General features: G+C 37.0%; 1 protein-coding gene across 5 annotated transcripts in view; it reads left to right on the top strand.

Annotated features, from left to right (window-relative positions):
* The window catches only part of CFAP43 (cilia and flagella associated protein 43), a 127,860-nt gene extending 113,036 nt beyond the window's left edge, over window positions 1–14,824 (top strand). For 4 of the 5 annotated variants that reach the window (XM_058697693.1, XM_058697691.1, XM_058697692.1 and 1 more), the window contains 8 exons: window positions 90–178; window positions 1,776–1,989; window positions 3,112–3,224; window positions 4,211–4,370; window positions 11,154–11,318; window positions 13,375–13,455; window positions 14,090–14,243; window positions 14,433–14,824. In XM_058697693.1, coding sequence (XP_058553676.1) covers window positions 90–178; window positions 1,776–1,989; window positions 3,112–3,224; window positions 4,211–4,370; window positions 11,154–11,318; window positions 13,375–13,455; window positions 14,090–14,243; window positions 14,433–14,599 — 1,143 coding nt within the window. In that variant the 3' untranslated portion in view covers window positions 14,600–14,824. The remainder of the gene's footprint in view (window positions 1–89; window positions 179–1,775; window positions 1,990–3,111; window positions 3,225–4,210; window positions 4,371–11,153; window positions 11,319–13,374; window positions 13,456–14,089; window positions 14,244–14,432) is intronic. The other variant, XM_058697694.1, reaches the window with a different exon arrangement.
* The last annotated feature ends 3,892 nt before the right edge of the window (window positions 14,825–18,716 follow it).

Genomic DNA, 18,716 nt, shown 5'->3' with positions numbered 1-18,716 from the left:
ATACAATCCTATATCTTGAAGAGTGCTGTCAACAAAGAAAGGGCTTCTGAAGAGAGTTGCAATCCCAGCAATGATATGTCTGTCCTTAGGTTTTGGATCGCAGCTTTAAAAAAGAATTTTCTGAAATTCCCAGTCACCAGGTGGATATACTCTACAAACTTTTTAAACGGCGACCAAGGTTTGTTTCTCCTTTGCTATCACGTTTCTGAGAAAAAAAACGTTTGTAAGTGAAAAGGAATATTATTATATTTTGGCTTTTTCAGTCCCACTTAGATGGAAATATTCAATATAACATATTTTATGTGAAAATGTTCACGTGTCTTTATCATAACTCTGGGTTTTTAAAGATTATTCTTAAATCTTAAGGTAAACAATGAAGAATAATGATTTCATTATTCAAAAAGTGTCTAGGTGAGCATTGTGCTATTTTAGTTCTATGAAAGTAGCACTAAAGTTCCTCTTAAGTTATAGATGGCGTACAGATTTATAGTTTTTCCCAAGATGTGTTCCAGCAAATATGAGGACCTTGTGGTATGAATTGGAATTCATGTAAAAGGCTTCCAGGACAAAATAAGTTAGGGGGAAACACTGGGTTAAAAGAAAAAAAGTTAAACAGTTTTCTTTACTGAAAAACTTCTCAGAACTTGTTTTTGGTCTTTGGATCTCCAAATATAAAAAATAGAATAAGCAGAGTTGTCCAAACTTATTTGGCACTCAGAGCATTTCATGTAATTGTGTTTAAGACAAAGTTTGAAAAATGCCAGTATATATGATTGAAAATAACCATTATCATAAAGGGTTCTAAAATATCTGTTTTTTATACCGAAAGGAGCATTAGAATTACATTTTACAGATTTCCAAACTTTTACAATTTCTATAGTAAGCCATAGAAATCCACAGATTTCATAATTTTCAAATGTAAGCTAGAAACCATGGAATTTGTTACAAAGGTATAGGCTCATTGTGTCTGAGGTACAGACTCATTCTCTCACCCTTGACGGGTTACATACAACCCCGGGGAATTCAACCTAGCACATGCCTCATATCTTGGTTTCCTTATTTTTAAAGGAGTCAGTCATAGTAAGTCTTGTGAAAAAAGAAGGAAGACTTCCTACATATTGGGAGGCAGCAGTGGAAAAAGCATAAGCTTTAGTGTCAGACAGAATTAGCTTTAAATCCTAATTCTACCATCTATCAGACCTGTGGTCTTAGACCAACAGCTTCTCTCAGACTTTCCTCATTCTAGAGAAAGAAGATAACAATAGTAACTTCACAGCATATTGTACAGCATCTTGATGGTGAGTGGCTGGTACAAATCTTTGTATCCTTCTTTCCTTCCTAGCTACAGCCCAGGGAAACAAAACTAATCTTCAGGTAGATTTTAAAAGGTCCTTCTTCAGTTGAGTTTATATCTGAAAAATTCCAGGCTGGAGAATATGTGGGACATAACTAGGGAATATCCACACTCCTCTTGGGCTAGACTTCTTCAGGGCAGGTAAAGCTGCCAATGCTGACGATAGTTAGGAACATCAGTAGTCCAGCCAAGGTCATGTCTAGGTGTCCAGGGAGTATGCAAGAAGACCAAAGTAGGTGTTTTTCTCTTTGGAATAGTCCACCAGCCTCCTTCTATTTGGTGGAATAGTCCACCAGCCTCCAAATGTCAAAATAAAGTGTCTTGCAATGTCATATTGATGCTAAGCGTTGTATATAATTTAACATTGATTTCTTTTGTGTGAGAATATGAAAGGTTGATGGGTTTTTATTGGTAATACCAGGATTCAGAAACAGAAAATACACTCAGATACTGCCGATATTGTGCCTTTTGGAGAGCGACCAGAATCTGGGAAACTGAATAAGGATGCCTTTGCCCAATTAATGAAAGCCATGGATGACTTGGACAATATTAGTAACATGCCAGAAGGCTTGGACCCCTTGGTCTGGGATCATTTCTGCCAAACCAGACGAGCGAAAGTGGAAAATGAACAGAAAGTATATAATAACATTTTATTCCATTTTCACTTCATTTCAGTGTGCTAATAAATGTAGTTTATAGTGACCTTTGCTTCCAGAAATGCTAATTATTTAGGTTTTCCTGCTAGGATAGTAGTTAGTAATGTTAGTAATAATAATGAGATAAAATATTAACCTTAGTGGTATTAAGGGCTAAGTATAGGCCTGTATTGTAGGCCCACACTGTCCAAAGTGGTGGTCACTAGCCACATGGGGTTATTGTTTACTTGAAATAATGTGGCCAGTCCTAATTGAGACATGCTGTAAGTAGAAAATATACAGAGATTTAGCAGTCTTATGAAAAAGGAATGGAAAATGTCTATATGTTTTATATTCATTACAGGTTGAAATGGTAATGTTTTGGATATATTGTTTTAAATTTAAAAATTAGCAAAATTAATTTCACCGGTTTCATTTCACTTCTTATAATGTGGCTACTACAAAACTGAAAATTAAGTACGTGGCTCACATGTGTGGCTCACATTGTGTTTCCCTTGAAGAGCACCATTGTGGACACAACTTCCCTTCTCCTCTCTATCCCTGGTCTTGAGTTGTCCTCATCCCATTTTGCAAAGATTAGAATTATATTTCACTAGAACCTACTTTATAGTTTTACTAGAATATTTTTTTAATGTGGCAAAGGTAACAATTTGAGGGTATGTTTGAGAGAAGAATTCTTCCTCTTATTGTTTCTTAACCACCCTCTGCCCCCCCACCTCAAAATACCTAAATTCCGTGCCACAAGCATCAGACTGGCATATTTTTGCTAAAGAATCTATGATTTTATATTTTTGTCTGAGATGACGAGAATGAATTTGAAAATAAGATATAAGGAAAGTTGTGGTTGCTTGAGTATTTGATTTTCAGTGAGAGGCAAAATTGGATACTTTTCAAATTATTCATGGATGTACCATGTTAAGTTTTAGGTATCTTACATAATGGTGGGAATTTAAATTTTTGTTAATCTCCTAGAAAAATGGGCTTATTAAGGTTTTGTAGCTAAGTTAAAACATGTATGTTTTCCAGAGTTCTTTAAAATTTGTTTGCTTTTATTCCTAGAGCTGCATATGTACTGAGATGTTTGTGGTTTGGTTCCTTCAGGTAAAGCAGAAAGCAGCTGGCTTAATGGAAATGGTCGCTTTCGTCCGGAGGAGAACTGAGGAGGATGAGAAGTTACAACAGGAAATTGAAAAAGTGTTCCATGAACGCATTGTGTAATTTGAACCTTTCGTTCATGTTCATTTACACAAAACCTAAGCTAAGGCTAAGTTAGATTGTGTTATCATGGGGGAAGAAAGCCTACTCACTGGTTTACAACTGGCACAGACTGGTCTATCTTGCTGGGCTTTATAACTTCTTCTTAAAAAAGTGCATTTTGTTACAAAAGACCTTACTTCAGAATAGAATTTACCTACATGTTCCATTGCTCTTATTAGAAGTAGGCAAGTTTGGGGAAAATCTTATTATTTTTTAATCTGCTCCTTCCACATAAAAATGCAAAGAACTTGTTTCTGCTAATAAGCACTTTGGGGCTCAAGCCACACAAGCAAACTATGTTGAAAATTAGGCAGATATCCAAGAAATTTCCATGTAAACAACTAACCAGCTAATATATTTTTCTTTAGGAAAGTTTGTTCAATTTTGCTAAGTGATTAGGATACTGTTTTAAGTCCTTACTTCACTTTATCCGAATTTACAAACATTTTGATAAATTCTTCTTTGATGTTCCCAAATTCATCATTATACATCATTTTCAGATCCAGGCTATTAGGAGAAATGTGAATTAGTCAGAAATAGATATAAGTAGCATACAGATTAAATATCGTTAATAAAATATCAGAAGTCAATACACAAAGTCAGAACTTTAATAGATTTGTTATTTGGGAGCATCTCAATTTTCTTCCAAAATAATATTAATCTTTCTTAATCATAAAGTATAACTTTATGAATGTATTTCTGTCCATGCCATTCTTTGAGCAGCCCAAGTGTAATTCCGTATCAATAAGAGGCATCATAGAGACCTCCAAGAAAGCTCATCATTGGGAAAGATTTTCTGCATTAATCTCCAGCAGGTTTTTCTTTAGCTTAAGGTTGAAATTTAAGTTGAAAACTAAGTTTGAATTTTATATTCTCAGATAATAGATGAAATTTGAAATATAAGTATATTTCAACTGCTTACTTTGAAGTCTTTTCAATGTAGATTACAGGAAGAGAAGGTGAGATTCCAGTTGAATTTGACAATCCAAATTCTCCTTAAACAAGGACAAGTAGAGCTGGAAAATTTCCAGTTATTGCTGGAGTATCCTGATGCAATTCTCATCAACAAGAGCATAATTGAAGACTTGAATTGTGTGATTCGGGTAATTATCATTTTTTTTAAGAAGAAAGCCAACATATTAGCCTGCTGTACCAAAAATTTTCTCATTATTCTCCCATTTCCATGATAAGTCATTTTCATTCTGTTAAATCAGTGATTCCAAACTCTGGCTATACATTAGAATCATCTAAAGAACTTTACAAATGCGTCCAGGCCCACCCCCTAAGCATGGGTATTTTTTAAAAGCTTCCCGGATGTTTCTAAAGTATAAGAAGTTTAAAACTACAAGGTTAAATGCTCATTCTAATATGCTATCATTTTGTTAAGCTCAATTTACTCATGTAATGATAATTTTAGATAAGATTAGATCACTGATTTTAGACCTTGCTTATTTTCTAATATAAACATTTAATGTCATAAATTTCTCCCTAAGCACTGTTTTAGCTGCATTCTGCAAATTCTGATATTTTGTGTTTTCATTTTCTTTCCATTTAAAATATTTTCTAATTTCCCATTAACTTCCATGTTTGACTCATGGGCTACTTAGAAATGCTATTTGGGGCGCCTGGGTGGCCCAGTCGGTTAAGCGGCCGACTTCCGCTCAGGTCACGATCTCGCGGTCCGTGAGTTCAAGCCCCGCATCGGGCTCTGGGCTGATGGCTCAGAGCCTGGAGCCGCTTCCGATTCTGTGTCTCCCGCTCTCTCTGACCCTCCCCCGTTCATGCTCTGTCTCTCTCTGTCTCAAAAATAAATAAACGTTAAAAAAAAAAATTTAAAAAAAAAAGAAATGCTATTTAATTTCCAAATATTTGGGGAATTTGTGCTATTTGGGAATTGTGTGCTAATGTTTCCATGCATTTTACTTTTCCAAATACCCTAAACCGACAATACACTGTTACTATTTTTGCTTTAGATAATTTTCTTTTAGAGTGATGAAAAACAAGAAAAAAGCATTTAGTATTTCCTTTTATTTTCACTATTTCAAGAGATCTTTCTTTGTATGGATTAAAGTTTCTGCATTATACCATATGTCTTCTGCTTAAAGAACTTTTAACTGAATTGAATTGCAAATCTGCCTGTAATAAATTCTCTAAGTTTTTCTTTGTCTGAAATTGTCTTCGATTCACCTTCATTGTTGAAAGATAGTTTGCTAGGTTCACTGGATTGGCAGGTTCTTTCTCTCTCTTTTTCCTCTCCTTTTCTCTCTAAAGGTGTTCATTTTCTTCTGGCTTACACAGTTTCTGACAAGGTGCCTACTATATATTTTTAGATCTTTGCTCCTCTTAATGTAATATGTCTGCCTTTGAGATATTCTCTTTATCTTGATTTTCAGTAGTTTGAACATATGTCTAGGAGTGTGTGTATGTGTGTAAAATCCTTTTAACGCACTGTTGAATAATACAGTTTGCTAATATTTTGTTGAGGACTTCTGTATCTCTTTTCATCAAGGCTATGGCTCTCTGTGAGGTGCTTGGGTGGCTTAGCCAGTTAAGTGTCCAGCTCTTGCTTTCAGCTCAGGTCATGATCTCCTGGTTTGTGGGATCAATCTGCACATCTGACAGTACAGAGCCAGCTTGGGATTCTCTCTCTCCCCCCTCTCTCTTCCCCTCCCCTACTTGTGTTCTCCTTCTCTCTCAAAATAAGTAAATAAACATAAAAAATAAAAAGATTATGGGCCTGTAATTTTCTTTTCTTGTGGTGTCCTTGTCTGGCTTTGATATCAGGGTAATGCTGATTTTGTAAAATGAGTTTGGAAATGTTCTCTCCTTTTCTATTTTTTTAAAGAGTTTGAGAAGGATTGGTATTAATTCTTCTTTGAATATTTGGTAGAATTCACCAGTGAAGCTTTCTGGTCCTGGGCTTTTTATTTCGTTGGGAGGTCTTTTATTCTGATTCAGTCTTTACTTACTATAGGTTTATTCAGATTTTCTGTTACTTCTTGAGTCAGTTTTTGTAGTTTGTGTGTTTCTAGAATTTTTTTCTATTTCATCTAGGTTTATCTAATTTGTTGGCATTCAATTGTTCATAGTATTCTCTTACTATATTCTATAAGGTTAGTAGTAATGTCTTTGATTTCATTTCTGATTTTAGCAAATAGAGTCTTTTATCTTTTTTCTTATTCTAACTAAAGGTTTGTCAATTTTGATCTCAAAGATTTTGGTTTCATTTATTCTTTCTTTTCTCCTATTTTATATTTCATTTCTTTCTGTTCTAATCTTCCAATTTCCTTCTTTCTTCTGGGGTTGAGTTGATTTTGGTGTTCTTTTTCTTAGATTATTGATTTGAGATGATTCTTTTTTTTTCTTTGATAATTCTCCTTTTTTAACATAGGTTCTTACAGCTATAAATTTCCCTCTGAGCACTGCTTTTGATGCATCTCATACGTTTTGGTATGTTGTGTTTTCACTTTAGTTTATTTCACAATATTTTCTTTTTTAAATTTTTTAAAATTATTTTTGTTTATTTTAGAAAGAGAGAGAGAAAGTGAGTGTGTGAGTCGGGGAGAGGGGCAGAAGAAGAGAGAGAATCTTAAGCAGGCTCCATGCTCAGCACGCAGCCCAACACGGGGGGCTCAGTCCCATGACCCTGGGATCATGACCTGAGCTGAAATAAAGAGTCAGGCACTCAACCAACTGAGCCACCCAGGCACCCTATTTCACAGTATTTTCTAATATATCTTGTGATTTCTTCTTTGACCTATTATTTAATAATGTGTTATTTAATATTTACAAATATGTGAATATTCCATATTTGTGAATCCATATTTGTGAACATTCCAATTTTCCTTCTGTTATTGATTTCTAGTTTAATTCCCTTGTAGTCAGAACAGATGTTTTGTATGATTTCAATCTTTTAAAATTTGTTAGGATTCATTTTATGGCCTAACATATGGTCTACATTTGAGAGTGTTCCATTTGCACTTGCAAAGAATGTGTATTCTGCTGTTATTGAGTAGTGTGTTCTGTATTTGTCTCTTAGGTCTAATTAGTTTATAGTGTTGTTCAAATCCTCTCTTTCCTTACTGATCATCTGTATACTCGTTCTACCCATTACTGAAAGTAGGATGGTGAAATCTCCTATTACTATCATGGAACTATTTCTCCTTTAATTCTATTGATTTTTGTTTCATATATCTTGGGGCTCTGTGTTTCGAGCATATGTGTTTATAATTGCTGTATCTTCTTGAAGGATTGGCCTGTTATCAGCAAGTAATGTGTTTGTCTGATGTTAGGATAGCCACCCCAGCTATCTTTTGATTACAGTTTGCACAGATGATACCTTTACATCATTTCACTTTCAAGATATTTGCGTCACTGAATCTGAAGTGAATCTCTTCTGGATAGAATATCATTGGATCATTTTTTTAAATTCATTGTGCCTATCTCTGACTTTTAATTATTGAGTTTAATCCATTTACATTTAAAAAACAATTGCTAGTGAGGCATCTAGGTGGCCCAATCAGTTGACTGTCTGACTTTGGCTCAGGTCATGATCTCATGGTTCATGGGTTTGAGCTCCCTGTTGAGCTCCAGCTCAGAGCCTGGAGCCTGCTTCAGATTCTGTGTCTCCCTCTCTTTCTCCCCAGCTTATGGGCGTGTTCTCTCTCTCTCTCTTTCTCTCAAAAATAAATAAACATTAAAAAAATAAAAATAATTTCTGGTAAAAGAAAAAGGACTTTACTATTTTGTTATTTGTTTTCTATCATATTTTCTGGTTCCTCAATCCCTCCATTATTGCCTTCTTTTGTATACAGTTGACTTTTTGCAGAATACCATTTGATCCTCTTGTCTTTTACTTTTCTGTATACATTTTAGTTTTTCTCTTAGTGGTTACCATAGGGATTATAATCAACATCTTAGTTTTATAACAAACCAAATTAACACCAACTTAGTTTCAATAAATATACAGAACTACAAAACTCTGCTCCTATACAGGTCTGTCCCTCCTCCTTTATGTTCTTATTGTCATAAATTATATCTTTATGCATTAAGTGTCTGTTATCATAGATTTATAGTTTTGTGCATTTTTCTTTCTTTTCTCTGCATTTTTCTTTTATTTTCATTTTTTTTTAATTTTTTTTAATGTTTATTTATTTTTGAGACAGAGAGAGACAGAGCATGAACAGGAGAGGGTCAGAGAGAGAGAGGGAGACACAGAATCTGAAACAGGCTCCGGGCTCTGAGCTGTCAGCACAGATCCCGACGCGGGGCTCGAACTCACGGACCATGAGATCATGACCTGAGCCGAAGTCGGCTGCCTAGCCGACTGAGCCACCCAGGCACCCCTGCATTTTTCTTTTAAATCATAGAGAAAAAAAAAGAGTATACACAAACCAAAATACAATAATACTTTTATATCTACCTTTGTAGTTACATTTTTAATTTAGTTTTTTTTGGTTTTTGTTTTTTATTCTTATGGCTTTGAGTTACTGTGTAGTGCCTTCTCATTTCAGGTTGAAGGACTCCCTTTAGCACTTCTGGTACAGCAGGTCTAGTAATGATAGACTCCCTCAGCTTTGTTTTCTCAGAGCATTCTCCTTCATATTTTGTTGTTAGTGTAGGCGCAAAAATCATTATCAAAATTGCTGATGGATTCAGTGCAAGTGGTAAAGAGAAGAATCAAGAATAAATCCTAAAACACTGGCTTTTGAGCAACTGAGTAGATGATGGTGTGATTAACTGACATGAGAAAAAACAGGAAGCATATAGTTTTGCCTGGGACATAAAACAAAGAGTTTTGGCCTTTGCTAAATTTGAGATGCACATAAAACATTCCAGTGGAAATATTACTGGACAGAATTAAGGGCTGAGATATAAATTTAGGAGTGTTCTATATATAGATCACGTACAGGTGACTATATATGGATTATTACCTATAGACATTTACAAATGGATAGTTTAAGGCATGAGAGTGCTTGAGACCACCTAGGAATGGGTAGATAGAATACAGAGTTTGGGCCAGTGCCCCAAGTCTAACTTTGATAGATCTAGCAGAGAAGGAATCATGTAATGAAACTGAGAAGGAGCTGCCAATAAAGAGGAAACCTGAGGGGCGCCTGGGTGGCTCAATGTCCAGCTTCTGCTCAGGTCATGGTCTCGCAGTTTGTGAGTTTGAGCCCCGCGTTGGGCTCTGTGCTGACAGCTCAGAGCCTGGAGCCTCCTTCGGATTCTGTGTCTCCCTCTCTGTCTGCTTATCCCCCACTTGCACTCGGTATCTCTCTCTCTCTCTCTCTCTCTCTCTCTCTCTCTCTCTCTCTCTCTCTCTCTCTCAAAAATAAAGATTAAAAAATTTTTTTTAAATAAAGAGGAAACCTGAAAACCATGAAAAAATGTCTCCAAGGACAAGGGACTTGTGCACTATGTCAATTACTTGACAAGAGCAGTCTCAGTGGAAGTTTGGGGCAGGGGCTCAACTGGCCATGGTTGAAAAAATAATAAGAAATGAGGTTGTAGAGACAGTAACTATAAATAAATCTTAGAAAAAAATTGATCAAAGGAGAGTAGCGAGGAGATGTGGTAGCTCCACAGCAGTGTTTCTCAACCTTGGCACTACTGATATTTTGGGCTGGATGATTATTTGTCATGGAGAGATGTCCTGTGTATTGCACAGTTTAGTGGCATCCCGGCATCTACCCTCTAGATTCCAATAGCAACACCTCCCTCCAGTTGTGTCCGCCAAAATTTCTCCAAACATAATTTAATTTCCCCTGGTGGGGCAATATTTCCAACATTTGACAAACACTGCTCTGGAGAAATTCCTGAACTTCATATTTTGGAGCTGTTATGACAAGATCAAGGGTATGATCATGGGAGTTGGGTGGCTGAGTGAGATGGAGAAAAAATCATTGATAGTGAGAAATTCAAGGAATTGAGAGGCCAAGTAGTGATTAGAAGATGAAAATAATTTTTAAAAAGAGGAGCAGGTAGTAGAGTATAATATAGTGCCATGAACTTTATAAAGCTAAGTTTTTGAAGAAGAGAGGAAAAATATAAAATGTTAACTGATGGAGCTCTTGTACAAATTAATTTAAGAGACATAATAGTTTCACTATTAGCAATCTGGAAGAACAACTTCATGAAAATATTCCTGAACTTCAATGTAGGCAATTTGAAGTGAAGGGCAAAATATCTAGGTATTTAAAAATATTTAGCTCATCCAATTGTATTTTATTTCATCTCATTTCATTTGCTTTTCCACTAGCTACCAACTGGATATTGTTGTCCCTAGCTGCATTAAACTACAGTCTTTTTTAAAATTTTTTTAATGTTTTTTATTTATTTTTGAGACAGAGACAGAGCATGAGCAGGGGAGGGGCAGAGAGAGAGGGAGACACAGAGTCCGAAGCAGGCTCCAGGCTCTGAGCTGTCAGCACAGAGCCCGACGCGGGGCTCAAACTCACAAACCAAGAGATCATGACCTAGCCAAAGTCGGACGCTTAACCGACTGAGCCACCCAGGTGCCCCTAAACTCCAATCTTTTATCTATAGTGTCGAGAAGCAGGGCAGAGAGTAGGGGTGCCAGTGCATTCAGACTGGTAGATTGGTGATAACAGAAAGAGCTCCCGCCTAATTTTAACATATAAACTAAACTGGCTATGCTATTCAAGTATATTTTATAATTCTTTCTGTGTAGTACCTATAAAGCTTTTTAGTGATCAGATTTTGCCCAAGAAGTAATTTTTAAATATCTGCTACATTTTTAAAAGAAGATAGAATTATCTCTGTGGTCCAAGTGTTTTCTAAGAATAGCATTCAGCTTCAGATATTCTGTATTCTGTCTGCGGAGTCCTATGAATATCAGAATGTACTTTTTTTTTCCCCCTAAGGCTCAAGGACAAAAGAAAGTTGCTAGCATGATGGAAAGTAAAGATGTCCACAAAGGAATATTTCAGATTGAGTGGGAACATAAGAAAATGGAGATGGAAATGGAAGATCTAAATCAGAAGGCTTGGGATATTCAGATGCTATTTTTTTCCAGAGATCGTCAAAAGGTAAGCTCTCCTTGCCCCACTACGTAATTTTACTTTCATTCATTAATGTATTCATTCATTCAAACAGTATTCAATAGGAAGTCTCTGTAATATCAAACATATTCTAAGCCACTAGTTTTTCATGATGTGTATGAATTCTTTTTCTTCCAAGTATTTCCTAACTATCAAACCCAGTGTTCTTTTCCCCAGTCATCACCGTCCCTCAGCTGTCTGTAGCACTTGACAATCTTTATTGCCCATTCCTTTGGCTTTTTTCATCTCTATTTTCTGCTGTTTTTTTCTTCCAACATGTCAGGCTGCTCTGCTTCTTTTGCTGACTTCTCTTTTGCTTCTTTTAAATATAGCTATTTAAGATGATGCTTTTAGCTTGGTTTTCTTCCATGCTCTCTCCTTTGATGGTCTCAATTTTTCTAATTTCAGTGATCCCTTCTAAAAGTCCAATCCAAGTTCTCTGTTCCTGAACTCCCTGAGTTCTATTTCTGCCTTTCCACCTCCCAACAGCAACTCTTTAATTAATGTGCTTATTTCTGTTCTTTTCAACCACTTACTCAGGCTTGCAGTTGTAGTCATGTGTGATTCCCCTCTCCCCTGTCTTCCAAGTCTGGCCTAGTTTATCTCTTTATTCCTTCATTCTTTATCCCTTCTGCCTTTGCCCTTGCTCAGTTTTTCTTTTTCATGATTTACATTATTGTATAATAACCTCCTAACTGGTCTCTTAACCTTGGGGATTTCTCTTATTTAATATCTACTGTATGCTGCTGTCAGATTAATACTGCTATTTACCTCCAATAACATTACTACTCTCCTCAAACATTTAAAAAAATTTTTTGGGGCGCCTGGGTGGCTCAGTCGGTTGGGTGGCCGACTTCGGCTCAGGTCATGATCTCATGACCCACGAACTCTCGTCATCCCACGAACATCTCGTCATCCCACGAACTCATGATCGTGAGTTCGAGCCCCGCGTCGGGCTCTGTGCTGATGGCTCAGAGCCTGGAGCCTGTTTCAGATTCTGTGTCTCCCTCTCTCTGATCCTCCCCCGTTCATGCTCTGTCTCTCTCTGTCTCAAAAATAAATAAACGTTAAAAAAAATTAAAAAAAATTTTTTTTAATGTTTATTCATTTCCTGAGCGAGAGAGACAGAGTGCAAGCAGGGGAGGGGCAGAGAGAGAGGGAGACACAGAATCCAAAGCAGGCTCCAGGGTCTGAGCTGTCAGCACAGAGCCCAATGTGGGGCTAGAACTCATGAACCATGAGATCATGACCTGAGCAGAAGTCAGTTGCTTAACCGACTGAGCCACCCAGGTGCCCCTCTGCTCAAACATTTTAAACTGCAACTTCTTACCTGGCAAATGAATTATGAAATCTTTGGGTCGATGTTCCACATCCTTCAACCCTACTTTTCAAATTCATTCCCACTGTTCCTTTTATACATTAGTATTCTTAAACCAGACTAGTTAATATTTTCTAGGATTTTACCTCTGTGCCTTTGCTCATTACTGATTTTTTAACCTCGAATATCTTTCCTCAGGTTTTTCACATCCCAAATTTATTTTTCAAGGTCTAGTTTAAATGCCACCTGCCCATAAAGCTTCTGGATTTCCCCAGTCCAGAAAAACCACATCCTTTCTCAAACTGCCTTTGAATTTGCAAGTCACTTTATCTATTTTCTGGCAACCTAATCATATCTACATGTTCTCTTTTTCTTGAAGGCTAAGGTCATGTTATCCATCTTTGTATCTCCCTTAGTATCTTTAACTGAAACAATATTAATATATGACTCAAATGAGATACTTAATAAATATTTGGTGAGTTGAATAAATGAATGAGAAAATAAACTCTAGGTATCTGTAATTATTAGCATACAGGTAAATATATCAATAGCTAAATACAAGTAAATATTATAGCACAAAAGTCAAATAAATCTTGGATAATTTTTATGACAATAGTAACTTTCAAAAATAAGAACTTTTTATAAATTTATCTATTGAAAGAATAGATGGAACATCGACCCAAAAAATATACTTACATATATTGTGGGGGTTTTTTCTTCTCCAAGTACCTAAATGAACCAAACTATGAGACTCTGATTGCCATTCAGATTGGAATAATGGAGCAAACCATTGCTGTTTTAGATAAGGTAGGTCTGAAAGATATTGATCAATTATAATCCCAATAGTTGTGAATCATTTGAACACAGTAATAATGTTCGAAATCATGAATTCAAACATAACCTAATAAAACCTAATAAAATAAAATCAAAACAGATCCTTTACTGACATTCAGGATATAATTAGAGGCCCCTGAATAGTGTCTTTATAACCATAACAAGTATGGTAGACTGAAGTACTTCTTTTAATATTAGAAATAACCCCTTGGGAGATATCTGAGTGTATATGAATTTCCAATTTCACAGAAGTGTTAATAGTCTCTCCTTGGCATAACTTTTTTCATAACTGCTTAACAAATGCTCAGTTTTGATTGTATAGCATATATAAGATGGAAACAAAGTCATCTCAAGGCTATGTGGGATTTTTTAATCTCTCATTTTCAAGAATATACAAGATTTTTTTCTAGAATGTGGTATTAAAGTACCCTTCTATCTTTAAACAAATAATTTAGTTAACTACTATGTGCAGGCATAATGTAGGCAGTAGGGATATGGTGATAAGATGATATCTTGATGTTAATGAATTTAAATTTTAAAAATGTCTTTATAAAATACTCTTTTTCAAAATTATTTTCATGGGGTGTCATGGGGACAAAAATTTCAGACCCACAAAAAGAATGTGGAAAACTGCAAAAAACTACTAAAAAAGCTGGGAAGGTACAGCAATCAAAAAGATATAGCAAATTATACTCTGAGCTGCAATTTACGAGAAGAGCTGGTGGCTGTCTCAGAGAGAAAGGACATCTGTAATGCAATAGGTAAGAATTGTTTCTCTTTAATCAACTGTAGGTTTCTTTAAAAGTAATCACTATTCCTGAATTCTGGTCACTGGTTATCAAGCTGCCAGCATTTCTTCCACAGGGTTAACTGCTTCTGAGTGCTGTTTCTGTATTTGAAAGTTTAAATGACAATCCAACTAATTCTATTCTTCATTTTTGGGGGGATAGGGTCTCAACTGACTTGTGAAAAGATTGCCAAAGAACAGTATGAAAACATGATGCATCAACAAAAGTTAACAAATATTTCAAAACAACAAGCTGAACAGATTTCAATACTGCAGGCCGAAGTTGAACGATTAAGGATGAAGACATTTCCTGCTCTTGTTCAAATGTAAAAATGCTGGTGGGAAACAAGACAGACAATCAATCATTTAAAAAAGAGTTTCATTTGATTAAAATGATTTCTTTTTCTCCCATATCAGGACATTTAAGTAGAGCTTCTTCTTAGTTTCATTTTTTAATAGCAAATTATTTAATTTTAGCCTTCATTATTAGAAAAATTTTTGTCTTCCACGAATGTGTAAAATATGAATTGCTTTTGCTCAAGAATGAACTGAAAATATTCAAGATCTATTTTACTATTTAACTCATTTAGGCTTAATTTTGGTCATAAAGACAAAAAATTTTTAGCCACTACTGGCATTTGTAACTTTATGAAATTACCAGAAAACTTATGAGTTAATGGATGATTTTCATACTTCTCTGTATTAAGTTTTCTTCAGCAAGGATTTATGTAATCAGAAAAAAAAATTACCAGGGGGCACCTGGGTGGTTCAGTCGGTTTAGTGGCCAACTCTTGATTTTGGCTCAAGTCATGATCTCACGGTTGTGAGACAGAGTCCTGCATCGGGCTCCATGCACAGCATGGAGCCTGTTTGGGATTCTCTCTTTCCCTCTCTCTGCTCCTCCCCTGTTCTGTCTCTCTTGCTCTCTCTCTCTCAAAATAAATAAGTAAACTTTTGAAAAAAGAAAACAACTATCAGAACATATAAGATCATTCCCTATTCTAGCCTGAAAACAAAGTGAACTGTTTACTTTTACCAAGCCTTAAGTCATTTGAAAAGTACAACATATTTTTTTTTAATGTTTATTTATTTTGATAGAGAGACAGGGGTTGGGGGAAGGGCAGAGAGAAAGGGAGAATCTCAAGCAGGCTCTGCGCTGTCAACATAGCCCAATGTGGGGCTTGATCTCACAAACCATGAGATCATGACCTGAGCTGAAATCAAAGAGTTGGTTGCTCAACCGACTGAGCCACCCAAGCATCCTGCTACATATTTTCTTCTATATAAACATAACATAATCTTCTATATTTCATATTCATTGTAATAGATGATGATAATGAAATAAAGAGAAGATTAAATGGTCAGAAAGCTGCTTTGCCCTGGACTGTTGCATTCCAAGATGATACCATTGGGATCATTGGTGTAGGGAAAGCAAGAGAGCTATTATTATAAAACCTCCTATTTAGAAAAAAAATCTTTAAGAGATTTAAAATCTTCTATTTAGGGGCGCCTGGGTGGCTCAGTCGGTTAAGCGTCCGACTTCGGCTCAGGTCATGATCTCACGGTTCATGGGTTCGAGCCCCACGTCGGGCTCTGTGCTGACAGCTCAGAGCCTGGAGCCTGTTTCAGATTCTGTGTCTCCTTCTCTCTGTGACCCTCCCCCGTTCATGCTCTGTCTCTCTCTGTCTCAAAAATAAATAAACATTAAAAAAAAATTAAAAAAATAAATAAATAAAATCTTCTATTTAGAAACTTCCAGGATAGTACCATAATTGATCACCCGTATACTGATCAATGGGAATGGTAAGAGAAATAATAGGTCCAATGGGTTTTTTTTGTTTTTGTTTTTGTTCAAGTTTATTTATTTATTTTGAGAGAGAGCACGAGTGGGGTAGGGGCAGAGAGAGAGAGGGAAAATTCCAAGCAGGCTCTGTGTGATGCAGAGCCCGATGCAGGGCCTGAATTTACAAAATTGTGAGATCGTGATCTGAGCCAAAATCAAGAGTCAGATGCTTAACTGACTGAGCCACTCAGACACCCCACAGGCCCAACATCATTTTTGAGGACTCGCCTCCTTAGTACCAGAATGACCCCTCAAGTAGTTGATTTGACTGATTCAGCAGAAAAGTGCCCATTGGTAACATTCTCTACATTTGGGTTCCTTCAGAATTATCTCTGAGATTGTGGGGTGATTGTGGAGGTGATTGTGGGGGTGGGAGGGTAGACCCAAGGTTGGAGAAGTGTGTTAAGAATACAAAAACTTGGGGGGCCCCTGGGGGGCTCACTCAGTTAAGCATATGATTCTTGACTTCAGCTCAGGTCATGATCTCAATGGTTTGTGGGTTTGAGGCCACATCAGGCTCTGTGCTGACAGTGCAGAGTCTGCTTGAGATTCTCCCTCTCCTTCTGCCCTTCCCCCACTGGCACGCATACTCTCTCTCTCTCTCTCTCTCAAAATAAATAAACTTAAAAAAATAATAAAAGAATACAAATACTTGATAACTTATGATGAGATTGTCAGAAGTTCTCTGTCCTGTTGGATTGAGTAACCATGGTTATATTAGGCTTTTTGTTCTTTCCATTTTTTCTAGTGATATAAATTCCAGGCCACCCATATTAGTTGCCTGAAGGCTCCATTTGCTAATAGTCACTGCCACAAATTTCACTGTGAATTCCTAGATCTTAACAGCCTATGTAATTTCTATTTCTCAGTGGCCACCCTGGGTGACTCTTAACAATTCAATCTCTGCTTGAGAGCCTCATTTTTTGAGGCTTAGAATGGAGATTAGCAGAAATCTCTGGTCTCAAGCTATATTCTAGTAGCAGCACTTTTCAACAGGAGACATCTTCTGGTTTGTGGGGTTGGCTTCAGAAAAGCACATGGGTCATTCACCCCAACCCACTCTTGATACTGTCCATGGTACTGATTCCTCTCAGCTTCTGCTGAACTAATAGCAATTATATATTTCTAGTCCTTTAAAATATTATCAGGGGCACCTGGGTGGCTCAGTCGGTTAGGCAACTGACTTCAGCTCAGGTCATGATCTCACGGTCTGTGCGTTCAAGCCCCGCATCAGGCTCTGTGCTGACAGCTCAGAGCCTGGAGCCTGTTTCAGATTCTGTCTCTCCCTCTTTCTCTCTCCTCCCCTTCTCACACTCTGTCTCTCTCTTCTTAAGAGTGAATAAACGTTAAAAAAAAATTTTTTTAAATATTATCTATATTATAAAGTAGTAAGATAATTGGGTCAAATACAGCACAGTTTTAAGCACAGGACTTGCTTAGTAGGGCTCTGTTGCTAGGGTTTTAAATAACTATTTAGTTTATTTTTTAATTTCTAATGTTTATTTATTTTTGAGAGAGAGAGAGGGAGAGAGAGCAGGAGAGTGGCAGAGAGAGAGGGACACACAGAGCTCAAAGCAGGTTCCAGGCTCTGCGCTGTCAGCACAGAGCCTGATGTGGGCTCGAACTCATGAATTGTGAGATTATCACCTGAGCCGAAGTTGGATGCTTAACCACCTGAGCCACCCAGGTACCCCAGTAACTATTTACTTTTTAAATAACTATCTTAAATTTCCTCATCTTTAAAATTGGGATTCTGATAATTTAAAAAAATTTTTTTTTTTTTAATGTTTATTTTTGAGACAGGGAGCACAAGCAGGGGAGGGGCAGAGAAAGAGGGAAACACAGAAACCGAAGCAGGCTTCCCAGTGTGGGGCTGGAACTCAAAAACCATGAGATCATGACCTGAGCCGTATTCAGGGGCCCCTGGGTGGCTCAGTCGGTTAAGTGCACAACTCTTGATTTCAGCTCAGGTCTCATGGTTTCATGATCTCATGGTTTGTGGTTTCAAGCCCCGCATCAGGCTCCGTGCTGATGGTGTGGAGTCTGCTTGGGATTCCGTCTCCCACTCTCTTTCAAAATAAATAAGTAAAAACAAATGTTAAAAAAAAATTTTTAAGTACATTATTCAGTGATCTTTTAATAAATATATACCATTAAATAGAAGTGAATTTCGACAAATGAGTAAAAAGGGTACTGCCTCATGGGCATCTTGGGTATCAAACTGTCCCACAAGCCTGAACCATGTTCCTTGACCCACCGCCTGTTGCAGGAACGTCCACTGTGCTGCTGGAGCCCTTAGCACCCAGCCAGTGCCTTGGAAATGCAGATTACTATGGTGCCTATTTGCTGTCCCCAACTTTCCCAGAACCAGAGTCCCACTGATGCTATAGTTCCTCCAAGTGGACATGTAAGGGTGACTTTAGGGGATGTGCTAATCAACAGTGAGTAGCTGCAGCCAAATACCAGTACCATTGCTAGGGAAACCACTTCTCATGCCACATTTAGGCCCTCTGGCTGAGCAGCAAGCAGCAGGGGAGGCTTATAGGTTCAAAACAGCACAGGTCCCTAGGGATGCCTATTCAGGAATCTCAGGGTCACGAGAGG

Source organism: Neofelis nebulosa, chromosome 13 (genome assembly GCF_028018385.1).
Source record: "Neofelis nebulosa isolate mNeoNeb1 chromosome 13, mNeoNeb1.pri, whole genome shotgun sequence".
Taxonomy (NCBI): Eukaryota; Metazoa; Chordata; class Mammalia; order Carnivora; family Felidae; genus Neofelis; species Neofelis nebulosa.
Note: the sequence above shows the minus strand (reverse complement) of the source record. Positions and strands in the feature narration are given on the sequence as shown.